The sequence below is a fragment of the Aquarana catesbeiana genome, linkage group LG06 (genome assembly GCF_042186555.1).
Source record: "Aquarana catesbeiana isolate 2022-GZ linkage group LG06, ASM4218655v1, whole genome shotgun sequence".
NCBI lineage: Eukaryota > Metazoa > Chordata > Amphibia > Anura > Ranidae > Aquarana > Aquarana catesbeiana.
Genome location: NC_133329.1, coordinates 151,607,832 through 151,627,976, shown reverse-complemented (window position 1 = coordinate 151,627,976; position 20,145 = coordinate 151,607,832). Strand labels below are relative to the sequence as shown.

Sequence of the window (20,145 nt, the reverse complement as noted above, 5' to 3'; positions counted from 1 at the left end):
AGTGATGTCATCAGCACATCAGGGGGCGAAACTATGCATTTCATGACCGCCCAAGCCTCTTTCTCAAGATAACAAAGACTTTCCAGGCTGCAAATGTTAGGAAAAGCCTTCCCATCTCCGATGCATGAGCCTACCACTCACGGATAACGTACAAAAGTGCCATTTCTTCTTCTTATGCGAGTTGTCATTTATTAGTGTTTCTCAGTACATTTAACCAGTTGCCGACCGCCGCACGCTGATGTACATCGGCACAATGGCACGGGCAGGCATAAGGGCTTACCTGTACGTCCCTGCCTGCCCGCGATTGGACCCCCCCCGGTGCCTGCGGCGGTCAGATTCTTCTCAGGAGCGATCCAAGGTGAGGGGGAGGCCACTGATTCATGGCCACCCCCTCATGATTGCTCCTGGCGAATGACAGGCTTCCTCGGCTTCTGAACAGAAGCTGAGGAAGTGATGTCATCTCTCCTCGTGTCAGTCACTTCGTTCTGGCGCCGAGGAGAGAAGGCATCAAGTAAGTCTGCACCAACACTACACTTACAGTAGAACACTCTAGGCACATTTTTCACCCCCCCATCACCCACCCCGATCACCCCCCTGTACCCCCTATCACACTGACACCAATAGCAGTTTATTTTTTTTCTGATTATTGCATTGGTGTCATTTGTGACAGTTATAAGTGGTTATAAAAATCACTGCACAAATACTGTGTGAAAAAAAAATGAAACACCCACCATTTTAATCTGTAGGGCCTTTGCTTTAAAAAAATATATAATGTTTGGGGGTTCAAAGTAATTTTCTTGCAAAAAAAATAATTTTTTTTTCATGTAAACAAAAAGTGTCAGAAAGGGCTTTGTCTTCAAGTGGTTAGAAGAGTGGGTGATGTGTGACATAAGCTTCTAAATGTTGTGCATAAAACCCCCCCAAATGACCCCATTTTGGAAAGTAGACACCCCGAGCTATTTGCTGAGAGGCATGTCGAGTCCATGGAAAATTTTATATTTTGACACAAGTTGCGGGAAAAAGACAAATTTATTTTTTTTTTTTTGCACAAAGTTGTCACTAAATGATATATTGCTCAAACATGCCATGGGCATATGTGAAAATTACACCCCAAAATACATTCTGTTGCTTCTCCTGAGTACGGGGATACCACATGTGTGGTACTTTTTAGGAGCCTAGCCGGGTACGGGACCCCGAAAACCAAGCACCGCCTTCAGGGTTTCTAAGGGTGTAAATTTTTGATTTCACCCCTCACTGCCTATCACAGTTTCGGAGGCCATGGAATGCCCAGATGGCACCCCCCCCCCCCCCCAAATGACTCCATTTTGGAAAGTAGACACCCGAAGCTATTTGCTGAGAGGTATGGTGTCATTTGGGGGGGGGGTTATGCCATCTTAGCATTTTATGGCCTTCAAAACTGTGATAGGTAGTGAGGATTGAAATAAAAAATTTACGCCCTTAGAAATCCTGAAGGCGGTGCTTGGTTTTCGGGGGCCCCATACGTGGCTAGGCTCCCAAAAAGTCCCACACATGTGGTATCCCCATACCCAGGAGAAGCAGCTAAAGGTATTTTAGGATGCAATTCCGCATTTAACCATGGCCTGTGTGAGCAATATATCATTTAGTGACAACTTTTTGTAAAATATATATATTTTTTTGTCATTATTCAATCACTTGGGACAAAAAAATAAAATATTCAATGGGCTCAACATGCCTCTCAGCAATTTCCTTGGGGTGTCTACTTTCCAAAATGGGGTCATTGGGGGGGGGGGGGTTGTACTGCCCTGCCATTTTAGCACCTCATGAAATGAGATAGGCAGTCATAAACTAAAAGCTGTGTAAATTCCAGAAAATGTACCCTGGTTTGTAGACGCTATAACTTTTGCGCAAACCAATAAATATACGCTTATTGACTTTTTTTTTAACCAAAGACATGTGGCTGAACACATTTTGGCCTAAACGTATGACTAAAATTGAGTTAATTGGATTTTTTTAATAACAAAAGGTTGAAAATATAATTTTTTTTTCAAAATTTTCGGTCTTTTTCCGTTTATAGGGCAAAAAATAAAAACCGCAGAGGTGATCAAATACCATCAAAAGAAAGCTCTATTTGTGGGAAGAAAAGGACGCAAATTTTGTTTGGGTACAACATTGCATGACCGCGCAATTAGCAGTTAAAGCGACGCAGTGCCAAATTGTAAAAAGTGCTCTGGTCAGGAAGGGGGTAAAACCTTCCGGGGCTGAAGTGGTTAAAGCTACACTTATTTTTGCACCCCCTGGCGTGTTCTCTTGGTCCTGCAAGTGTATCCATCCATCCACCCAGTGTTTCTATCCTGGTCTGAGGTTTCTGATGTGAGAAGTCCACTGGAAGCTCTTACTATGTGATGAACCGGGTTTTAATTGTCAAAATGTGAGTTGCATTTGTCTTTTCACCACATTAAATACATTAATATACTACAGATTGCACTCTGCTGTTCTTCTGCGGAACTAGCTTTATAAATGTCTCCTAGCAGCTGCTTCCATGTACAGACAGTAAGTATTCTGGACCACAAAAGTTTCATTAAGTTGCTTGTACTATTTGATTCAAGTTTGTCCTGGAAAATAATACTTGGAATTTGAAAATATAACTTTGACCATTGAAGTAATAGAGAATCTTTTAATTTCAACACAAATTTTGGGGAGTTCCAGTTTAATTTAGGGCTTTATTAATATTCTGAACCTTACCTCCACGTATCCCTCTATTCCATCTTGAATGACGCGCCTTATGCTGGCCAACATGTTTTCTTCTACTTCCAAAAGCCACTTTTCAACCATTCCCTGAAAACCAAAATCAATACATAGTTCTCACAGGTAATGATTAGCAAAGTAAAGTGTTGTACACATCAGTACAAACCAAGTGATAGTTCATATTAAGTTTTAAGTGAAGAACATCATCTGGCAACTTCTCTATATTATGTACAGTATATCAAAAAAAAAAAAAGGTTGACCAGAGAGAGCTAATACGAGTTAGCTCGTATTAGCTAATACAAGTGATCAAAATTTCTGGTGAGGTTTAATGGTTTTGTAAGCTGTATAATTTAGAAGTAGCCCACATACAAATTTATGGATCTGGCCATAAATAACAAGCAATTAAATCCTAATGTCTGTTTAAACCACATCTGACTTCAAATACTGTACCTCAGATTACCACAAACTTGGCACATCTCATAAACACTCATGATCCACTACATACCAATGAGGATGAAACCATTACCCCTTATTTTACCTTTGCTCTTGCAGTTTTTTGTGTCATTAGTCTGCTTATTGCACAATGATTAAGCAATGTGGTTTCTACTTGGATACCACAATGTGCACTACCATTGCTAAGTAATTCAGCAGCACGAGCATGATCCTCATGACTGCATCTAAACACCATATACATTGGGCCTACTGGATTCCCCAGATACTAGATCTGCAGGTTACTTAAATTGATTGGCAGTAGCACCAGCTACTTTTACTTCCAAATATGGAGGTAAATACTTTAAAATGAATCACTCATGTGCCACATCCGCAAAATTCATTGGAAAAGAAAAAGAAACCCTCTAGGTCAGACATTGGAAGCAGATTGGAACAACAATATGTGATCTTAAAAAATTAGATTTTATTAAACATAGATACATAAGAAAAAACAGTATAGAATTATAAAAAGGTATCCTCCATTGACGGCCATGCAATGGCCAGAGGAGACAGACATTACATATACCCAAAGAAAGAAATGATGTTTCAACAGTGTCAGAAGAAGCCTTCGTTCCGGTCCGGTCGTTTTTTACGTATTCCCGGCGGAACGGCGTTCCGGCGCATGCGCATTCGCGGCTCAGCGTTACGGCGCTCACGCACGCGCACTGGTGCACACCCAACGTGATTCCCTGGGCTGCCTATAAAAGGCGCTCAGAGGGTCAAACAAATTGCTGGTTTGTCTCAGCTTCCTGTATTACCTGAACCTGTCTCCTGAACCTCTGCTTGACTACCCGTTGTGACCCGGATCTGCCTTTTGGACTTCTCTTGCCTCTCTCCTGGACCTGACCTCTGCCTGTTAATCGGATTCCCACCAATCTCCTGTGTTTGACCCTCGGCCTGTTACCTGGACTGTCTCCTGTCTCCTAGCCTGACCTCCTGCTTGTACCTGGACTCTCTTGATCTTGTCACCTTGCCTTGCAGATCCTGCAGTACCATAGTACTATCCCGGTGTTTGATCCCCTGCCTGTACCTGCCTACCAGTACCTGCACAGCGGCTCCTCTCTATCAAGACCTCACCAGCAAGTCACCTGCGGTCCATTGGGGAGCTTGTGCCTCTTCGTGCCGTTCACTCCCTGTCCCAACTCCAGGGGGCGGACCGCGCTTAGTCGCAAAGGCAAAACCGCTCTCGGCATCTCGGCCTCGGTGAGTACTATTTTGTGACAGTACAAACCAGCCATGTCTGAGGCCGACAGAGCGCGTTCCCCATTGGAGATCCTGTGTCAGCAGGTCTCGGCCCTCACTGAGGCCGTCCAGAAATTGCAAGATGGTTACGCCCAAATTGATGGCCGCCTTCAGCAGCTTTCCGGACCATCTCCAGCCCCTGCCGCAGCTTCTGCACCTCCCAGTGGAGCATCCTCTCCTCAGATGCCAACCAGTCCCACTGTGGTCATGGCAGCTCCAGAACCTAGGGTTCCCATACCAGAGCGTTTTGCTGGCAATCGCAAGAAGTTCAGGGCTTTTAAAAACGCTTGCTCTCTGTATTTGGCTCTGCAACCCAGGACCTTTTCGTCAGAAGTGGTAAAAGTTGGGTTCATCATTTCTCTCTTAGCCGATGAACCACAAGCTTGGGCGCATACCCTAATGGAACAGAGGAACCCTATCCTGAATTCAGTAGATGCCTTCTTCGAGGGTATGGCACAACTTTACGACGACCCCCAGCGCACGGCCACGGCCGAAACCTTATTGCATAACCTGAGCCAAGGACGAAGGCCTGTAGAGGACTATATTGTAGAGTTCCGGAAAAGTTCAGCTGATACTGGTTGGAATGAACCTGCCCTTAAATATCAGTTTCGTCAAGGGCTGTCTGAAGCACTGAAGGATGAACTGGCCAGGATCGAGACCCCTGATTCTTTGGAAGACCTCATCCAAATTACCACTAAATTGGATCGTCGCATGCGTGAGCGACGCACAGAGCGTTTTCAGATTCCTCGCCCTACTTGGATGACGCCTAAACCGACTCCTGTCCATCCACCTTACACAGCTCCACCGGTTTCTGCCACTCCTGAAGTTGAACCAATGCAGCTTGGTCTAGTCCGTGCCCCACTCACTTCAGAGGAAAGACTACGTAGACGCCAGGGCAATCTGTGCCTTTACTGTGGGGGTTCTGGACACTTTCTCCGTTCCTGCCCTGTGAGACCCAGTAAGTCCTACCTACGGCCTGCTATTAATCAACAAGTTACCGGTTCTTCCCAGCCTTACGTTACTCTTTTTGTCTCTTTACAGCTTCCGGAAAAGGAGGTTCACCTACCCGCCATAATTGACTCTGGAGCGTGTAGCTGTTTTTTGGATATCTCATTAGCCGCAAGCTTGCATGTCCCTTTGATCACGAAGAGCCAAAGTCTACGGATCCACCTTGCCGATGGGTCTCTTCCCCGCTCTGGGCCCATCACGCAGGAAACCAGACCCATCCTTACCACTACTGATACTGGCCACCAGGAATACCTCCGCTTCGATATAATTTCTTCTCCAATGTTCCCTATAATCCTGGGACTCCCATGGCTTCAAGCCCACGAACCACAGATCAACTGGAATAAGAGAGAAGTCTCTTTCTCATCTCAATATTGCTCCAGACATTGCCTTCTCCCGGCCCCAGCTTCTGTTTCTACCATTTCAACCATGTCTAACAATCTGCAACATGTACCCGAAAGCTACCTAGAATTCAGAGATGTATTTGATAAACAACAGGCAGACTGTCTACCACCTCATCGGCCTTACGATTGCCCCATAGACCTGTTGCCGGGTGCGGAAATTCCTTTTGGCCGCATTTTTCCTTTGTCCGAAACAGAATTAAAGGCTCTTAAAACGTACATTGACGAAAATCTTGAAAAAGGGTTCATTCGCCCCTCTTCATCACCGGCTGGAGCTGGTATTTTCTTTGTAGAAAAAAAGGACGGATCCCTCCGACCTTGTATCGATTACAGGGAATTAAATAAAATTACCGTCAAGAATCGGTACCCGCTTCCTCTCATCCCGGAATTATTCCAACGTTTCAGATCTGCCCGCATCTTTTCCAAACTAGACTTGCGTGGCGCCTACAATCTCATCCGGATCCGAGCAGGCGATGAATGGAAGACTGCCTTTAGATCCAGGTTTGGACACTATGAGTACCTGGTAATGCCGTTTGGACTCTGTAATGCCCCGGCCACGTTCCAACACTTAGTGAACGATATCTTTCGTGAATATCTTGATAACTTTCTAGTAGTCTACCTTGACGACATTCTCATTTTTTCAGCCACCATTGAACTCCATCGGGTACATGTCAAACTGGTTCTCTCAATTCTCAGAAAACACAAATTATACCTCAAGGCAGAGAAATGTGAATTTGAGAAGACTACAGTGCAATTTTTAGGATTCATAATTTCAATTGACGGCATTGCAATGGATCCCCAGAAGGTCAAAGCAATCCAGGAATGGCCAGCTCCTGTAGACAGAAAAGGGGTACAACGCTTCTTAGGTTTCTCCAATTTCTACCGGAGATTCATTGTAGGGTTTTCTACTATCGTGGCTCCCATTACTCAACTGACACGCCAGCATAGTCGTTTTCAATGGTCTTTGGAGGCTCAGGAAGCATTTTTAAAATTGAAAGCACTATTCTCGTCCGCACCAGTCTTACGACACCCGGATCCTGCCTTGCCTTTTATTCTGGAAGTTGATGCCTCCGAGACTGCTACTGGTGCCATCCTTTCCCAGAGACAAGGGCTCAAGGCTCTATTACATCCCGTGGCTTTTGCATCCCGGAAATTAAGCATTCCCGAGAGAAACTATGATGTAGGCGACAGAGAGTTACTGGCCATTAAATTCGCCTTAGAGGAGTGGAGATATTTGCTGGAAGGGGCGTCCAATCCTATCATGATCTTTACTGACCACAAAAACCTGGAGTACCTGCGAACTGCTAAACGTCTAAGACCCAGGCAGGCCCGATGGGCCCTCTTCTTTTCCCGATTTAATTTTCACATATCTTATAGACCAGGTACAAAGAACGGAAAAGCGGACGCACTTTCAAGGATGTTCCATGAAACTTCCCAGGTAACAGAGCCAAGTACCATTTTGTCTCCTCAGAATTTCCTTCTAGTTACTCAAGGAGACCTAATGTCCGCAATCAAATCCACATCCGCTCAATGCTCTGAACCCCAAGTATCTTCTATGGAGAAACGTAATGATTTATTTTGGTCTCATGGAAAAATCTTCATCCCGCTGGAATCTAGGCTCCTAACTCTACAGTCCTTTCATGACCACAAGCTAGCAGGCCATTTTGGGTCACAAAAGACCATGGAATTGATCTCACGTTTCTTTTGGTGGCCAGGCTGGAGACAAGATTGCAAAGACTATGTTTCATCCTGCATCCCGTGCCAGCGCAGCAAGGGCTCAAATGCAAAGTCATGGGGCCTGCTCAAGCCCTTGTCTATCCCTGAACGCCCATGGGCGGAAATCTCCATGGACTTTATTGTGGATCTACCTCCATCGGGGGGATTCACAACTATCTTTGTCGTAATTGATCGGCTCTCAAAGATGGCACACTTTCTGCCTATGGTGGGTACCCCCTCTGCCTCTGCTACTGCTAACATTTTTTTTAAAGAAATTATCAGGCTTCATGGTACCCCAGTGAGCATCACCTCTGACAGAGGAGTTCAATTTACTTCTAAATTTTGGAAGGAATTATGCAAGACCTTGGAAATAAAAATTTGCTTGTCTTCTGCTTATCATCCTCAAAGTAACGGCCAGACGGAGAGGACAAATCAAACCCTGGAACAATACCTCCGATGCTTCTGTTCAGATTCCCAGGATGAATGGTCCTCCCTTCTACCATATGCAGAATTTGCATATAACAACTCCATCCATTCCGCTACCAACCAGACACCTTTCTGGTCCAATTTTGGATTTCACCCCTCCTTTCTTCCAGTTTCCATTCCTGAATTGTCTGTCCCTGCAGTGCAGGATCGAGTAAGCTCTATTCAGTTAAATTTTCAAAAGATCAAAGCAGCGATGCAAAAGGCTCAGGATGACTACCAAAGGTACTACAACAAGGGAAGGAAGGAGAACCCGGCCTTTAAGGTAGGCGAAGAAGTGTGGCTGTCAACTATCCATCTCAGACTGCCAATTCCCTCCCGGAAACTGGGGCCAAAATTTATAGGTCCTTTTAAAATAAAAAGGGTAATCAACCCCGTCGCTTTTGAATTAGCTCTTCCTGATGCTTACAAGGTGCACCCAGTCTTCCATGCATCCCTCTTAAAACCTATTTCTCCCAGCCCTTTTCCTGACAGAGAAAAACCTCCACCACCTCCAGTTCTAATCAACGGAGAAGATGAATTTGAGGTAGAAAAAATTTTAAATTGCAGGAAAAATGGCAGACAGCTGCAGTATCTAATCAAATGGAAGGGTTATCCTTCTGAGGATAACTCTTGGGAACCAGCCAGGAATCTACATGCTCCTCAACTTCTCCAGGCTTTTCACCGAGAACATCCAGAATTGATGTCAACCTTGGGTGTCCAGAGGCCACCCCTCGGGGGGGGGCACTGTCAGAAGAAGCCTTCGTTCCGGTCCGGTCGTTTTTTACGTATTCCCGGCGGAACGGCGTTCCGGCGCATGCGCATTCGCGGCTCAGCGTTACGGCGCTCACGCACGCGCACTGGTGCACACCCAACGTGATTCCCTGGGCTGCCTATAAAAGGCGCTCAGAGGGTCAAACAAATTGCTGGTTTGTCTCAGCTTCCTGTATTACCTGAACCTGTCTCCTGAACCTCTGCTTGACTACCCGTTGTGACCTGGATCTGCCTTTTGGACTTCTCTTGCCTCTCTCCTGGACCTGACCTCTGCCTGTTAATCGGATTCCCACCAATCTCCTGTGTTTGACCCTCGGCCTGTTACCTGGACTGTCTCCTGTCTCCTAGCCTGACCTCCTGCTTGTACCTGGACTCTCTTGATCTTGTCACCTTGCCTTGCAGATCCTGCAGTACCATAGTACTATCCCGGTGTTTGATCCCCTGCCTGTACCTGCCTACCAGTACCTGCACAGCGGCTCCTCTCTATCAAGACCTCACCAGCAAGTCACCTGCGGTCCATTGGGGAGCTTGTGCCTCTTCGTGCCGTTCACTCCCTGTCCCAACTCCAGGGGGCGGACTGCGCTTAGTCGCAAAGGCAAAACCGCTCTCGGCATCTCGGCCTCGGTGAGTACTATTTTGTGACAAACAGTATGGCATCGGAAACATGTGTGAGCCCCTGTGCATCAACGTGTTTCGCTGGATTGGATTGCTTCCTCAGAACTCACTTTGGGGGGTATAGAACAGGTCTCACTACATGGAATAGAAGAGCACATCATCTCACAACATATATATATATATATATATATATATATATATATATATATATACACTCACACACGCACACATATAGAAAGTTATACCGCACAATATGTAAAAAACACATTTTACAGTTCTATCAAAATTGGTCATGCGTTCATATTCATCTGATCCGGGCATACGCCACTGTCTACACAGGACTCTCCCTAGATGGGCATCATAACACCAGAATAACCCAGGACAGGATTTCAAATTTGAAATGTATACCAAAAGGTGGCTACAGAGCAAAAGAGATAGAAAAGAGGACAGAAAACAAAAAACAAAAACAAAGGAGTCAGAGGTGTAACTAGAATCTTCAGGGCCCCGGTGCAAGAAACCATGAAGGGCCCCTGAAGGGATCTCAGGCTAGAGCCCATAGCAGCGAAGTAAAGAAAGTCATACGCTTGGGCGGGCACACACATGTATATAATATACATGTGTGTTTATGTAAGTATTTATAATATATATATATAAAATATTGTTACATAGCTGAGTGCGGATCCCCCATTACATCAGGGTTCCCAGAGAGCCCCCACTTACATCAGGGTCCTCAGGACCCCTAGAGAGCCTCCCCTTTACATCAGGGTCCCTAGAAAGCCTCACCCTTACTTCAGGGTCCCCAGGCAGCCCCTTCCTTACATCAGGGTCCCCAGAGAGCACCTTCTTACATCAGGATCCCCAGAGAGCCTTCCCCTTACATCAGGGTCCCCAGAGAGCCCCCCCTTACATCAGGGTCCCCAGAGAGCCCCCCTTACATTAGGGTCCCCAGAGAGCCCCTCCTTACATTAGGGTCCCCAGAGAGCCCCTCCTTACATTAGGGTCCCCAGAGAGCCCCTTCTTACATCAGCATCCCCAGAGAGCCCCCCTTACTTTAGGGTCCTCGGAGAGCCCCTCCTTACATCAGTGTCCCCAGAGAGACCCTCCTTACATCAGGGTCCCCAGAGGGCCCCTCCTTACATCAGGGTTCCCAGAGAGAATCTCCTTACATCAGGGTCCCCAGAGGGCCCCTTCTTACATCAGGGTCCCCAGAGAGCCCCACCCCTTGCTTCAGGGTCCCTAGAGAGCCCCCCTTACTTCAGGGCCCCCAGAGAACCCCCTTACATCAGGGTCCCCAGAGGGCCCCCCTTACTTTAGGGTCCCTAGAGAGAACCTCCTTACATCAGGGTCTCCATAGAGCCCCTTCTTACATCAGGGTCCCCAGAGAGCCCCACCCCTTACTTCAGGGTCCCCAGAGAGCCCCTCTTACTTCAGGGTCCCTAGAGAGAACCTCCTTACATCAGGGTCCCCAGAGAGCCCCTTCTTACATCAGGGTCCCCAGAGAGCCCCACCCCTTACTTCAGGGTCTCCAGAGAGACCCCCTTACTTCAGGGTCCCCAGAGAGCCTCCCCTTACATCAGCATCCCCAGAGAACCCCCTTACATCAGGGTCCCCAGAGAGACCCCCCTTACATCAGGGTACCCAGAGAGACCCTCCTTACATCAGGGTACCCAGAGAGACCCTCCTTACATCAGGGTCCCCAGAGGGCCCTCCTTACATCAGGGTCCCCAGAGGGCCCTCCTTACATCAGGGTCCCCAGAGAGACCCTCATTACATCAGGGTCCCCAGAGGGCCCCTCCTTACATCAGGGTCCCCAGCAAGCCCCCCTTAGATCAGGGTCACCAGAGAGTCCCCCTTACTTCAGGGTCCTCAGAGAGCCTCCCCTTACTTCAGGGTCCCCAGAGAGACCCCCTTACATCAGGGTCCCCAAAGGGCCCCCCCTTACATCAGGGTCCCCAGAGAGCCCCCCCTTCCAGAGGTTCCCCTGTACCTGGTTGGTCTCCGCTGTGCACCTCCAACCCCCAGCACTTCTCTGTACCCCCCACCTGGGGGGAGGTGGGATGTACAATCGGCAGCTTTATTGTGTCCATGGGTGGCAGGATCTCCCTGAGGCTTGTAGTTCTCTCCGAATGTATACAGTGGAGAGGGGAGGGGCCTCTGACCTGGGCATGTATCGGCAAGAGTGTAGAAGCAGAGCGACTCACTGAAGAGTGAAGCCAATACATGCCCGGGTCAGAGGCCCCTTCCCTCTCCACCTCTCCACTGTATACATTCGGAGAGAGATAACTACAAGTACAACTATGTTTTTGTAAAACCAATACACCTTATAGCAAGCTTAGTAATCTTAACACAGCTAATGAGATATTTGCAGCTTATAACCAGCTCAACATGGTTAGTTGAACATACCTGTAATATTTGCCTATATATCTTCCCCTTGAAAGCTGTGACTGCATAAATCCACCCGGGGGGAGGGGGGGGGGGTGGTATGCAAATAGGTCAACACCTACATGGGACCAAACACATGTAGAGGAGAATAGTTTGGTAAAACGGATGCATCTTGTAACAGACTTGCTCTCCTTAAGGACCTCCTTAAGGAACTTTTTAAGGACCTTTTGCTCTGTAGCCACCTTTTGGTATATATTTCAAATTTGAAATCCTGGCCTGGGTTATTCTGGTGTTATGATGCTCATCCAGGGAGAGTCCTATGTAGACAGTGGCTTATGCCCGGATCAGTTAAATATGAACCAATTTTGACAGAACTGTAAAATATAATGTGTTTTTTACATATTGTGCTGTATAACTTTCTATATGTGTGTGTATCTATCTATCTATCTATCTATCTATCTATCTATCTATCTATCTATCTATCTATCTATCTATCTATCTATCTATCTATCTATCTATCCATCTATCCATCTATATATATATATGTTGTGAGATGATGTGTTCTTCTATTCCATGTAGTGAGACCTGTTCTATACCCCCAAAGTGTGTCCTGAGGAAGCGATCCAGCGAAACGCAGTGACGCACAGGGGCTCACACATGTTTCCAATGCCATACTGTTGACACATCATTTCTTTCTTTGGGTATATGTAACGTCTGTCTCTTCTGGCCATTGCATGGCTGTCAATGGACAATACCTTTTTATAATTTTATACTGTTTTTTTCTTATGTATCTATGTTTAATAAAATCAAATTTTTTAAGATCACATATTGTTGTTCCAATCTGCTTCCAAAGTCTGACCTAGAGGGTTTCTTTTTCTTTTCCAATGAATTTTGCGGATGTAGCACATGAGTGATTCATTTTAAAGTATTTACCTCCATATTTGGAAGTAAAAGTAGCTGGTGCTACTGCCAATCAATTTAAGTTACTTGCAGATCTAGTATCTGGAGAATCCAGTAGGCCCAATGCATATGGTGTTTAGATGCAGTTATGAGGATCATGCTCGTGCTTATGAATTACTTAGCAAGGGTAGTGCACATTGTGGTATCCAAATAGAAATATTTCATCTGCTCATTGAATATAACAGCTCACCGCTACAACATTACTTAATCATTGTGCAATAAGCAGACCAATGACACAGAAAACTGCAAGAGCAAAGGTAAAATAAGAGGTAATGGTGTGAGGAAGCGATCCAGCGAAACGTGTTGACGCACAGGGGCTCACACGTTTCCGATGCCATACTGTTGAAACATAATTTCTTTCTTTGGGTATATGTAACGCCTGTCTCTTCTGGCCATTGCATGGCTGTCAATGGATGATACCTTTTTATAATTTTATACTGTTTTTTTTCTTATGCATCTATGTTTAATAAAGTCACATTTTTTAAGATAATATATTGTTGTTCCAATCTGCTTCCAAAATCCGACCTAGAGGGTTTCTTTTTCTTTTCCAACAAATATGTAGGTAATATCAGCCAGTAATCATCTTGGTCTACAACAGTTAAGGTCATCATTATAGTAAATGTGAGTGGTGATCCTCCATTCTGCTCCCAAGTCTGTAATTAAGAGTATGACACACGTCACGCCATAGGGGTGAGCCAGACAGGGCCATATTTATCATTTGTACTGCACTAGATATTTTTGAACATTTGTATCTGGATGAGTGGTAGTGGTAAATGAGCCCAATATAGGGCCAGGAACTTTCAAATAATGGTTTGATCTAGTAATGCTTTGTGTGAACTAACTCATTAACTGCATCCACATTTAACCTGTTCTGAGACCACTTTACTTCAGTGTGTCAAGGACAATGTACAGACAGAGATTCATTTTGCTACTCAAGGCCATACACACTATAATACCAAAAGTTTTGGAACACCTGCCTTTACACGTACATGTACTTTAACCGCTTGCCGACCAGCTCACGCCAATATATGTCGGCAGAAGGGCACGCACAGGCAGATTAACGTACCTGTACGTTGCCCTTTAAGAAGTGGTATGCGGGTGCACACGCGCCGCCGCCGCCTGCCGGAACCTCCATGAGTGTGATCGCGGTTCCCGGGGACTCGATGTCCGCGGGGATACCCACGATCGTCTCACAGAGAGGAAGAACGGGGAAATGCTGATGTAAACAAGCATTTCCACATTCTGCCTAGTGACAGGACACTGATCATAGCTCCCTGTAATCGGGAGTGGTGATCAATGTTGTGTCACACATAGCCCCTCCCTCCCACAGTTAGAATCACTCCCTAGGACACACTTAACCCCTACAGTGCTCCCTAGTGGTTAATCCCTTCACTGCCAGTCACATTTACACAGTAATCAATGCATTTTTAATCGCACTGATTGCTGTATAAATGTGAATGGTCCCAAAATAACGCCAAAAGTGTCTGATCTGCCATAATGTCGCAGTCATGATAAAAATCACTGATCACCGCCATTACTAGTAAAAAAAAAAAAATTATTAATAAAAATGTCTTAGTCTGTAGGGTTCAATATTGAGTTGGCCCACCCTTTTGCAGCTATAATAGCTTCAACTCTTCTGGGAAAGCTGTCCACAAGGGCTAGGAGTGTGTCTATGAGAATGTTTGACCATTCTTCCAGAAGCACATTTGTGAGTGCCATGACACACAAAATTGAGCTCAGGTGCATCCTGTTTCCACTAATCATCCTTGAGATGTTTCTACAACTTGATTGGAGTCCATCTGTGGTAAATTCAGGTTATTGGACATGATTTGGAAAGGCACACACCTGTCTGTATAGGGTCCCACAGTTAACAGTGCATGTCAGGGCACAAACCAAGCCATGAAGTCCAAGGAATTGTCTGTAGACCTCTGAGACAGGATTGTATCGAGGCACAGTTCTGGGGAAGGGTACAGAAAAATTTTGGCAGCATTGAGGGTCCCAATGAGTAGTGGTCTCCAACATCTGTTAATGGAAAAAGATTGGAGCAACCAGGACTCTTCCTAGAGTGGGCCACCCCGACAAACTGAGCGATCAGGGGAGAAGGGCCTTAGTCAGGGAGGTTATAAAGAACCCAATGGTCAATCTGATAGAGCTCCATGAGTTCTCCGTGGAGAGAGGAGAGAGAGAGGAGAACCTTCCAGAAGAACAACCATCTCTGCAGCACTCCACCAATCAGGCCTGTATGGTAGAGTTGCCAGATGGAAGCCACACAGTAAAAGGCACGACAGCCCCTCTGGAATTTGCCAAAAGGCTCCTGAAGTACTCTCAGACCATGAGAAACAAAATTCCCTGGTCTGCTGAAAGATTGAACTCTTTGGCCTGAATGGCAAGTGTCATTTCTGGAGAAAACCAGGCACTGCTCATCACCTGACCAATACCATCCATACAGTGAAGCATGGTGGTGACAGCATCATGCTGTGGGTATTTTTTTTTTCCGCGGCAGGAAGTGGGAGACTAGTCAGGATCGAGAGAAAGATGAATGCAGCAATGTAAAGAGACATCCTTGCTTAAAACCTTCTCCAGAGTGCTCTGGACCTCAGACTGGGACGAAGGTTCATCTTCTAACAGGGCAACAACCCTAAGCACACAGCCAAGATAACAAACGAGTGGCTATGGGACAACTCTGTGAATGTCTTTGAGTGGCCCAGCCAGAGACCAGATTTGAACCTGACTGAACATCTCTGGAGAGATCTGAAAATGGCTGTGTACTGATGCTCCCCATCCAACCTGATGGAGTTTGGGAGGTCCTGAAAAGAAGAATGGGAGAAACTGCCCAAAACTGGTGTGCAAAGCTTGTAGCATCATACTCAAAAGACTTGAGGCTGTAATTGGTGCCAAAGGTGCTTCAACAAACTATTGAGCAAAGGCTGTGAATACTTATGTACCGTACATGTGATTTTTTTCAATTTTCATTTTTAATAAATTTGCAAAGATTTCAAACTTTTTTCACATTGTCATTATGGGGTATTGTTTGCAGAATTTTGAAGAAAATAATGACTTTAATGCATTTTGGAATAAGGCTGTAACATAACAAAATGTGGAAAAAGTGAAGAGCTGGGAATACTTTCCGGATGCACTGTATGTGTATTGCTCTTGTGTTATATTTAGTGTTGCATGAAACATAGTGGTCTATCTTTAATATTATATTGATAATTCAGGAACATTTTTAGAGTTTTCTTCCAAGCCCATATTTAAAAAAACAAAAAACATTGAGGGTCAGTATCGGGCTATAGGGTAAAAGGAAACAGACCCAAAGCAAAATACTGGCAATAGCATCTTTCTTTTTCTATTCTTTTTGTGTCACCTGACCTTCTTTGGACATCTAGAAAAACATGAGCACAAATGGCAGTGGATAGGGCTACTGGTAGCAGCTGGAGGAGATGCAAGTTTCAAACAACTCAAGTAGTAAGTCTCGACATTTAATGAACCATATCACATGAATGTTATCCAAGAATTTAAATTCTGTCAAATTTTTGTACAGAACTTTGGGCTACAGTTCACAAATCAGGAACCTGCAAAAAAAAAAAAAAGCAAAGTTGATCTTACGCTATAGAGTCCTGTGACTCCTCTGATAACCTCTGCCGCTATACACCCTTCCAGTTGTGCTGCTGTTTGTGCTCAAAAGGAGGTCAGACAAAGACAAATAAAGTAAAAGTTCTACTGAACATGTCTCAATTCATTCATACCTCCTATTGCTCAGATTACCTATCACTTAAAAAAGGACACCAAGAATGAGCCAGTTCACACAAACCATTACCCAGATCTAAGTATCACTTGTGGGCTCCTAACCTTACACTGGTCTCATATATCCCTGCTAACTATTCTCGGAATAAGAGTATATTACTAAAACTGCATTGCACCACATTTATGTGCTGTTAGGCTGTACCTCATCTCCTTAGCTAGGATGAAATGTAATCTCTTTTTACTTAAGCAATTCTATTGCTACTTTTAGCTTGCTAGTGTTAGATTTGATTTAATATTACTAAGGTCAGGCATAATGTGTTTTATTATGTACAGTAAAAGCTCCTGCGTACTTACATTATATAGCACTCATTCTATGGCATTCTGCCATGAAAAACAGTAAGTATGTTTATCATATGAATTCTGAAAGCTGAGTGTGCTATAATTCAGTGTTAGCAATAAAATAAAGCATTTCTTTCTCCCAGCATGCAAGCTAAATAACCACAGCAAGTGTGCTATGCATAATGAATTAAATAAAGAATAATTACTTTTGCCTTTGCTGGATAGATCTTCTGTGTTAAGGGGACAGTTTCCCTCTCAGAGCTGATCATTCCAGTGATTTCTAAGTCATCAGTAAACTCCAGTTTGGCAATTCCTTCAAAACATTTCTTTAGGTGAGGCTGCACTCGCAGCGGGTCCTTTGTTTCAGACAAGATTTCCAAAAGTTCATCATTTGAGAGGAAGAAAAACCTGTATGATATCAATAAAGAAATTTGGTGAAAAAAAACATAGGAGGCATTTTCTTTAAGAGCAGACATATATAAAATGCGTGCTTATGAAAAGTACACTTCAAGCAGAGCTTCAGGCTCCTTCAGAAAAAATTAAAAGCCAGCAGCTACAAATACTTTTAATATTAGAGCACTTACCTGTCCACTGTTCTTTATGAATGGCCACGGCTGTGAGGGAAGTAGGAGGGGGGCTGCGGCAAACTCAGTCGGAAGTAGGAGCGGGTACCTGTTACATCCAGATACCCACTTCCCCCTAAAAGGTGTGAAATGTGGCAGCGGGGGGGGGGGGGGGCTTGGGGGGTGCAGACAAGCAGAGCTTCCCCTTTTGGGTAGAAAAGAAAAAAAACCTTGCACACCAGGGAAACCAAATAGTATATTTGTTAGTCAGAAAATTAGAAAGTGCTGAAGCCTGAAAGTTAGAGACTTATCTTTTAAAAGATGTCTGAGTTTATTATTTTTTAGTAATCTTTTTGTGTTCCAAGGTCATTGGTGCATAGGCCAAATTTGGCAATGTTAGCATATGACGATTAAATTAACAAATGACTTCAATACCTGAATATAACGTTTTTTATACATATGTAAGGCTTTTTTTTGGTACTATATTTTATTAAAAAATACGATAACAGTTTTTTTTTTCTTTTGGGATAAAGGTTTTACATTCTACATAAATAAACAAAAGCTGACCAATGTAAGCACCCCTGTTAGTGATAAATGGTTTGCTTCAACCCTCTAACTGCTAAATCTGCAGGATAGCTTGGTCTGTTGAAAAACAACTTACTGTCTGGTTTGCCTGTTGAAAATAAAGGAAAGAAATTGAAAGAATTGGTAAGCTGCAATTCAATAAATGTTTGTTTTTGAGTTTAATGCCGCTTTAACACATCCTTGGGACAGGGTATAATGCTGGCGAGTGTTAATAAAAGACTGTGGGTGGGAAGAGATTAATGGTCCCTTTAATCCGGCTGCATGCAATGGTCTCTCTGACTAAATATAAATAGAATAGATTGTTTAGACAAGCATTACCACTGAGTAGTTGTAGATAAATCTAAATTAGACAATTAATACAGAGACTGTACAATGAGATTGTAGGACTAGTCCAGGTATGTTTACTTTTACGGCCTCATGCACAGTTCAAAAGCACCGATTCAACAGGCATTGGAGCTATTTTTTTTCTACCTCTAAACACCCCTCCATGTTAGCCTATGTGTCCATGCACACTGTAGGCATTTACAGGAGTTTAAAGGCAGGGGTATTTAGAGGCAGAAAAAAACCCACCAAAGTTGCACATATTAGAGGAGCTTTTGCGCATAAACACTGCCCAAGACGCCTAAATGTGGTTAAATGCGCATAAGCGCTAGGTGCGTTTTGCCCTTGAGCGTTTTTAATTTCAATGTCCAGAATAAATCAACAGTTCCTTTGAAGTAGTCCAATATTTTTAAATCAGAAAAAAATATTTAAAAAAAAACAGCACAAATGTGGTACATTTTACTTAAAATAGCTATCAATGAGGACACATGCTTAGACTAGGTATGGGGAAAAATAAAAATGTGCTCACTCATTGTGGTAGACACAAGAGATTATTTGATTTCTTCTCAATAGTCACTTACCTTGGAAAAAATAACCTTTTTTTTTCCAAATAGGAATTTAAACCTTTCTGAATTTCTTCCAAGAGGATATTGGATTCCTGAAGCCTTTCTAACATGTTCTGCTGTTTTGTTGCGATAAGCACTCTGGTATCTTTCACCTGATAAAATGAAGACCCTGATATTAATGAGAGGTTGTTTTGTGCACTGAAAATTACACATTTTGTCATAAATGGCTTTTAAATCCATCATTACTCAACAGCCCACTAACTTGGCCCTTGGAAGAGTAATCACTGAGTTCAGTTGAAGGCAGGCTGGAATTATACAGGATATATATGTGTAAGAGGAAAATTAACAAAGGAAATTAATTATTTAATATACAGAATAAATTCATGTTATCAGGAAAGTAAATTTACGAGAGTTGTGGCTTATGATGATCATATATTTTAAGCCAAAGTATTATTTTTTAATTTTGGATACATTGGGAAAAGGCAAGAAATCACATTGGAGAGACTTCCCCTGACTTCCTATTTTGATATGGGTAAACAACAGCAATGTAGTCCTAAAGGTTAAGTGCGCCTTTAAAAAAATAAATGCACATATTTTTGCAGGGAAAAATGTGTGTTTATTACTTTCTTTAAAGGAGCCAACACTTCGGCTCTCTACCTGTACCTCAGTGCACTGATTACTGGACAGGACTTGTAGGTCATTCATTCACAGATCCCCGTGAACGAATGTCACAACTGTATGGGCAGAGCCCAGCACCATCTTGCAAAAGTTAAAAATAAAATTAACTGTGGGCGAGGAGAACCCCTGCATATTGTCAGGGGGTTATGGAGGGAATATTGTGAGGGTGCATGGGGTCATTTGTAGCAGGTTACATGTTACACCCTAAATATGGAAATTGTCTATTACAGTGCCTTGAAATGTTTTTACACCCCTTGAAATTTTCCACATTTTGTCATGTTCAACCAAAAACATAAATGTATTTTATTGGGATTTTATGTGATAGACCAACACAAAGTGGCACATAATTGTGAAGTGGAAGGGAAATGATAAATGGTTTTCAAATTTTTTTACAAATAAATATGTGAAAAGTGTGGTGTGCATTTTTTATTCAGCCCTCCTGAGTCAATACTTTGTAGAACTGCCTTTTCGCTGTAAATACAGCTGCAAGTCTTTTTGGGTAGATCTCTACCAGCTTTACACATCTAGAGAGTGACATTTTTGCCCATTCTTCTTTGCAAAATCGCTCAAGCTCTG

At 43.9% G+C, this 20,145-nt stretch overlaps 1 protein-coding gene across 2 annotated transcripts in view; it reads right to left on the bottom strand.

Annotated features, from left to right (window-relative positions):
• Positions 1–20,145, bottom strand: part of DNAH3 (dynein axonemal heavy chain 3) — an 827,768-nt gene that overhangs the window by 377,379 nt on the left and 430,244 nt on the right. For both annotated transcript variants that reach the window (XM_073591059.1, XM_073591058.1), the window contains exons 23-25: positions 18,907–19,043; positions 17,063–17,264; positions 2,725–2,817 (exon numbers count right to left, since the gene is read on the bottom strand). In XM_073591059.1, the coding sequence (XP_073447160.1) occupies positions 2,725–2,817; positions 17,063–17,264; positions 18,907–19,043 (432 nt within the window). The remainder of the gene's footprint in view (positions 1–2,724; positions 2,818–17,062; positions 17,265–18,906; positions 19,044–20,145) is intronic.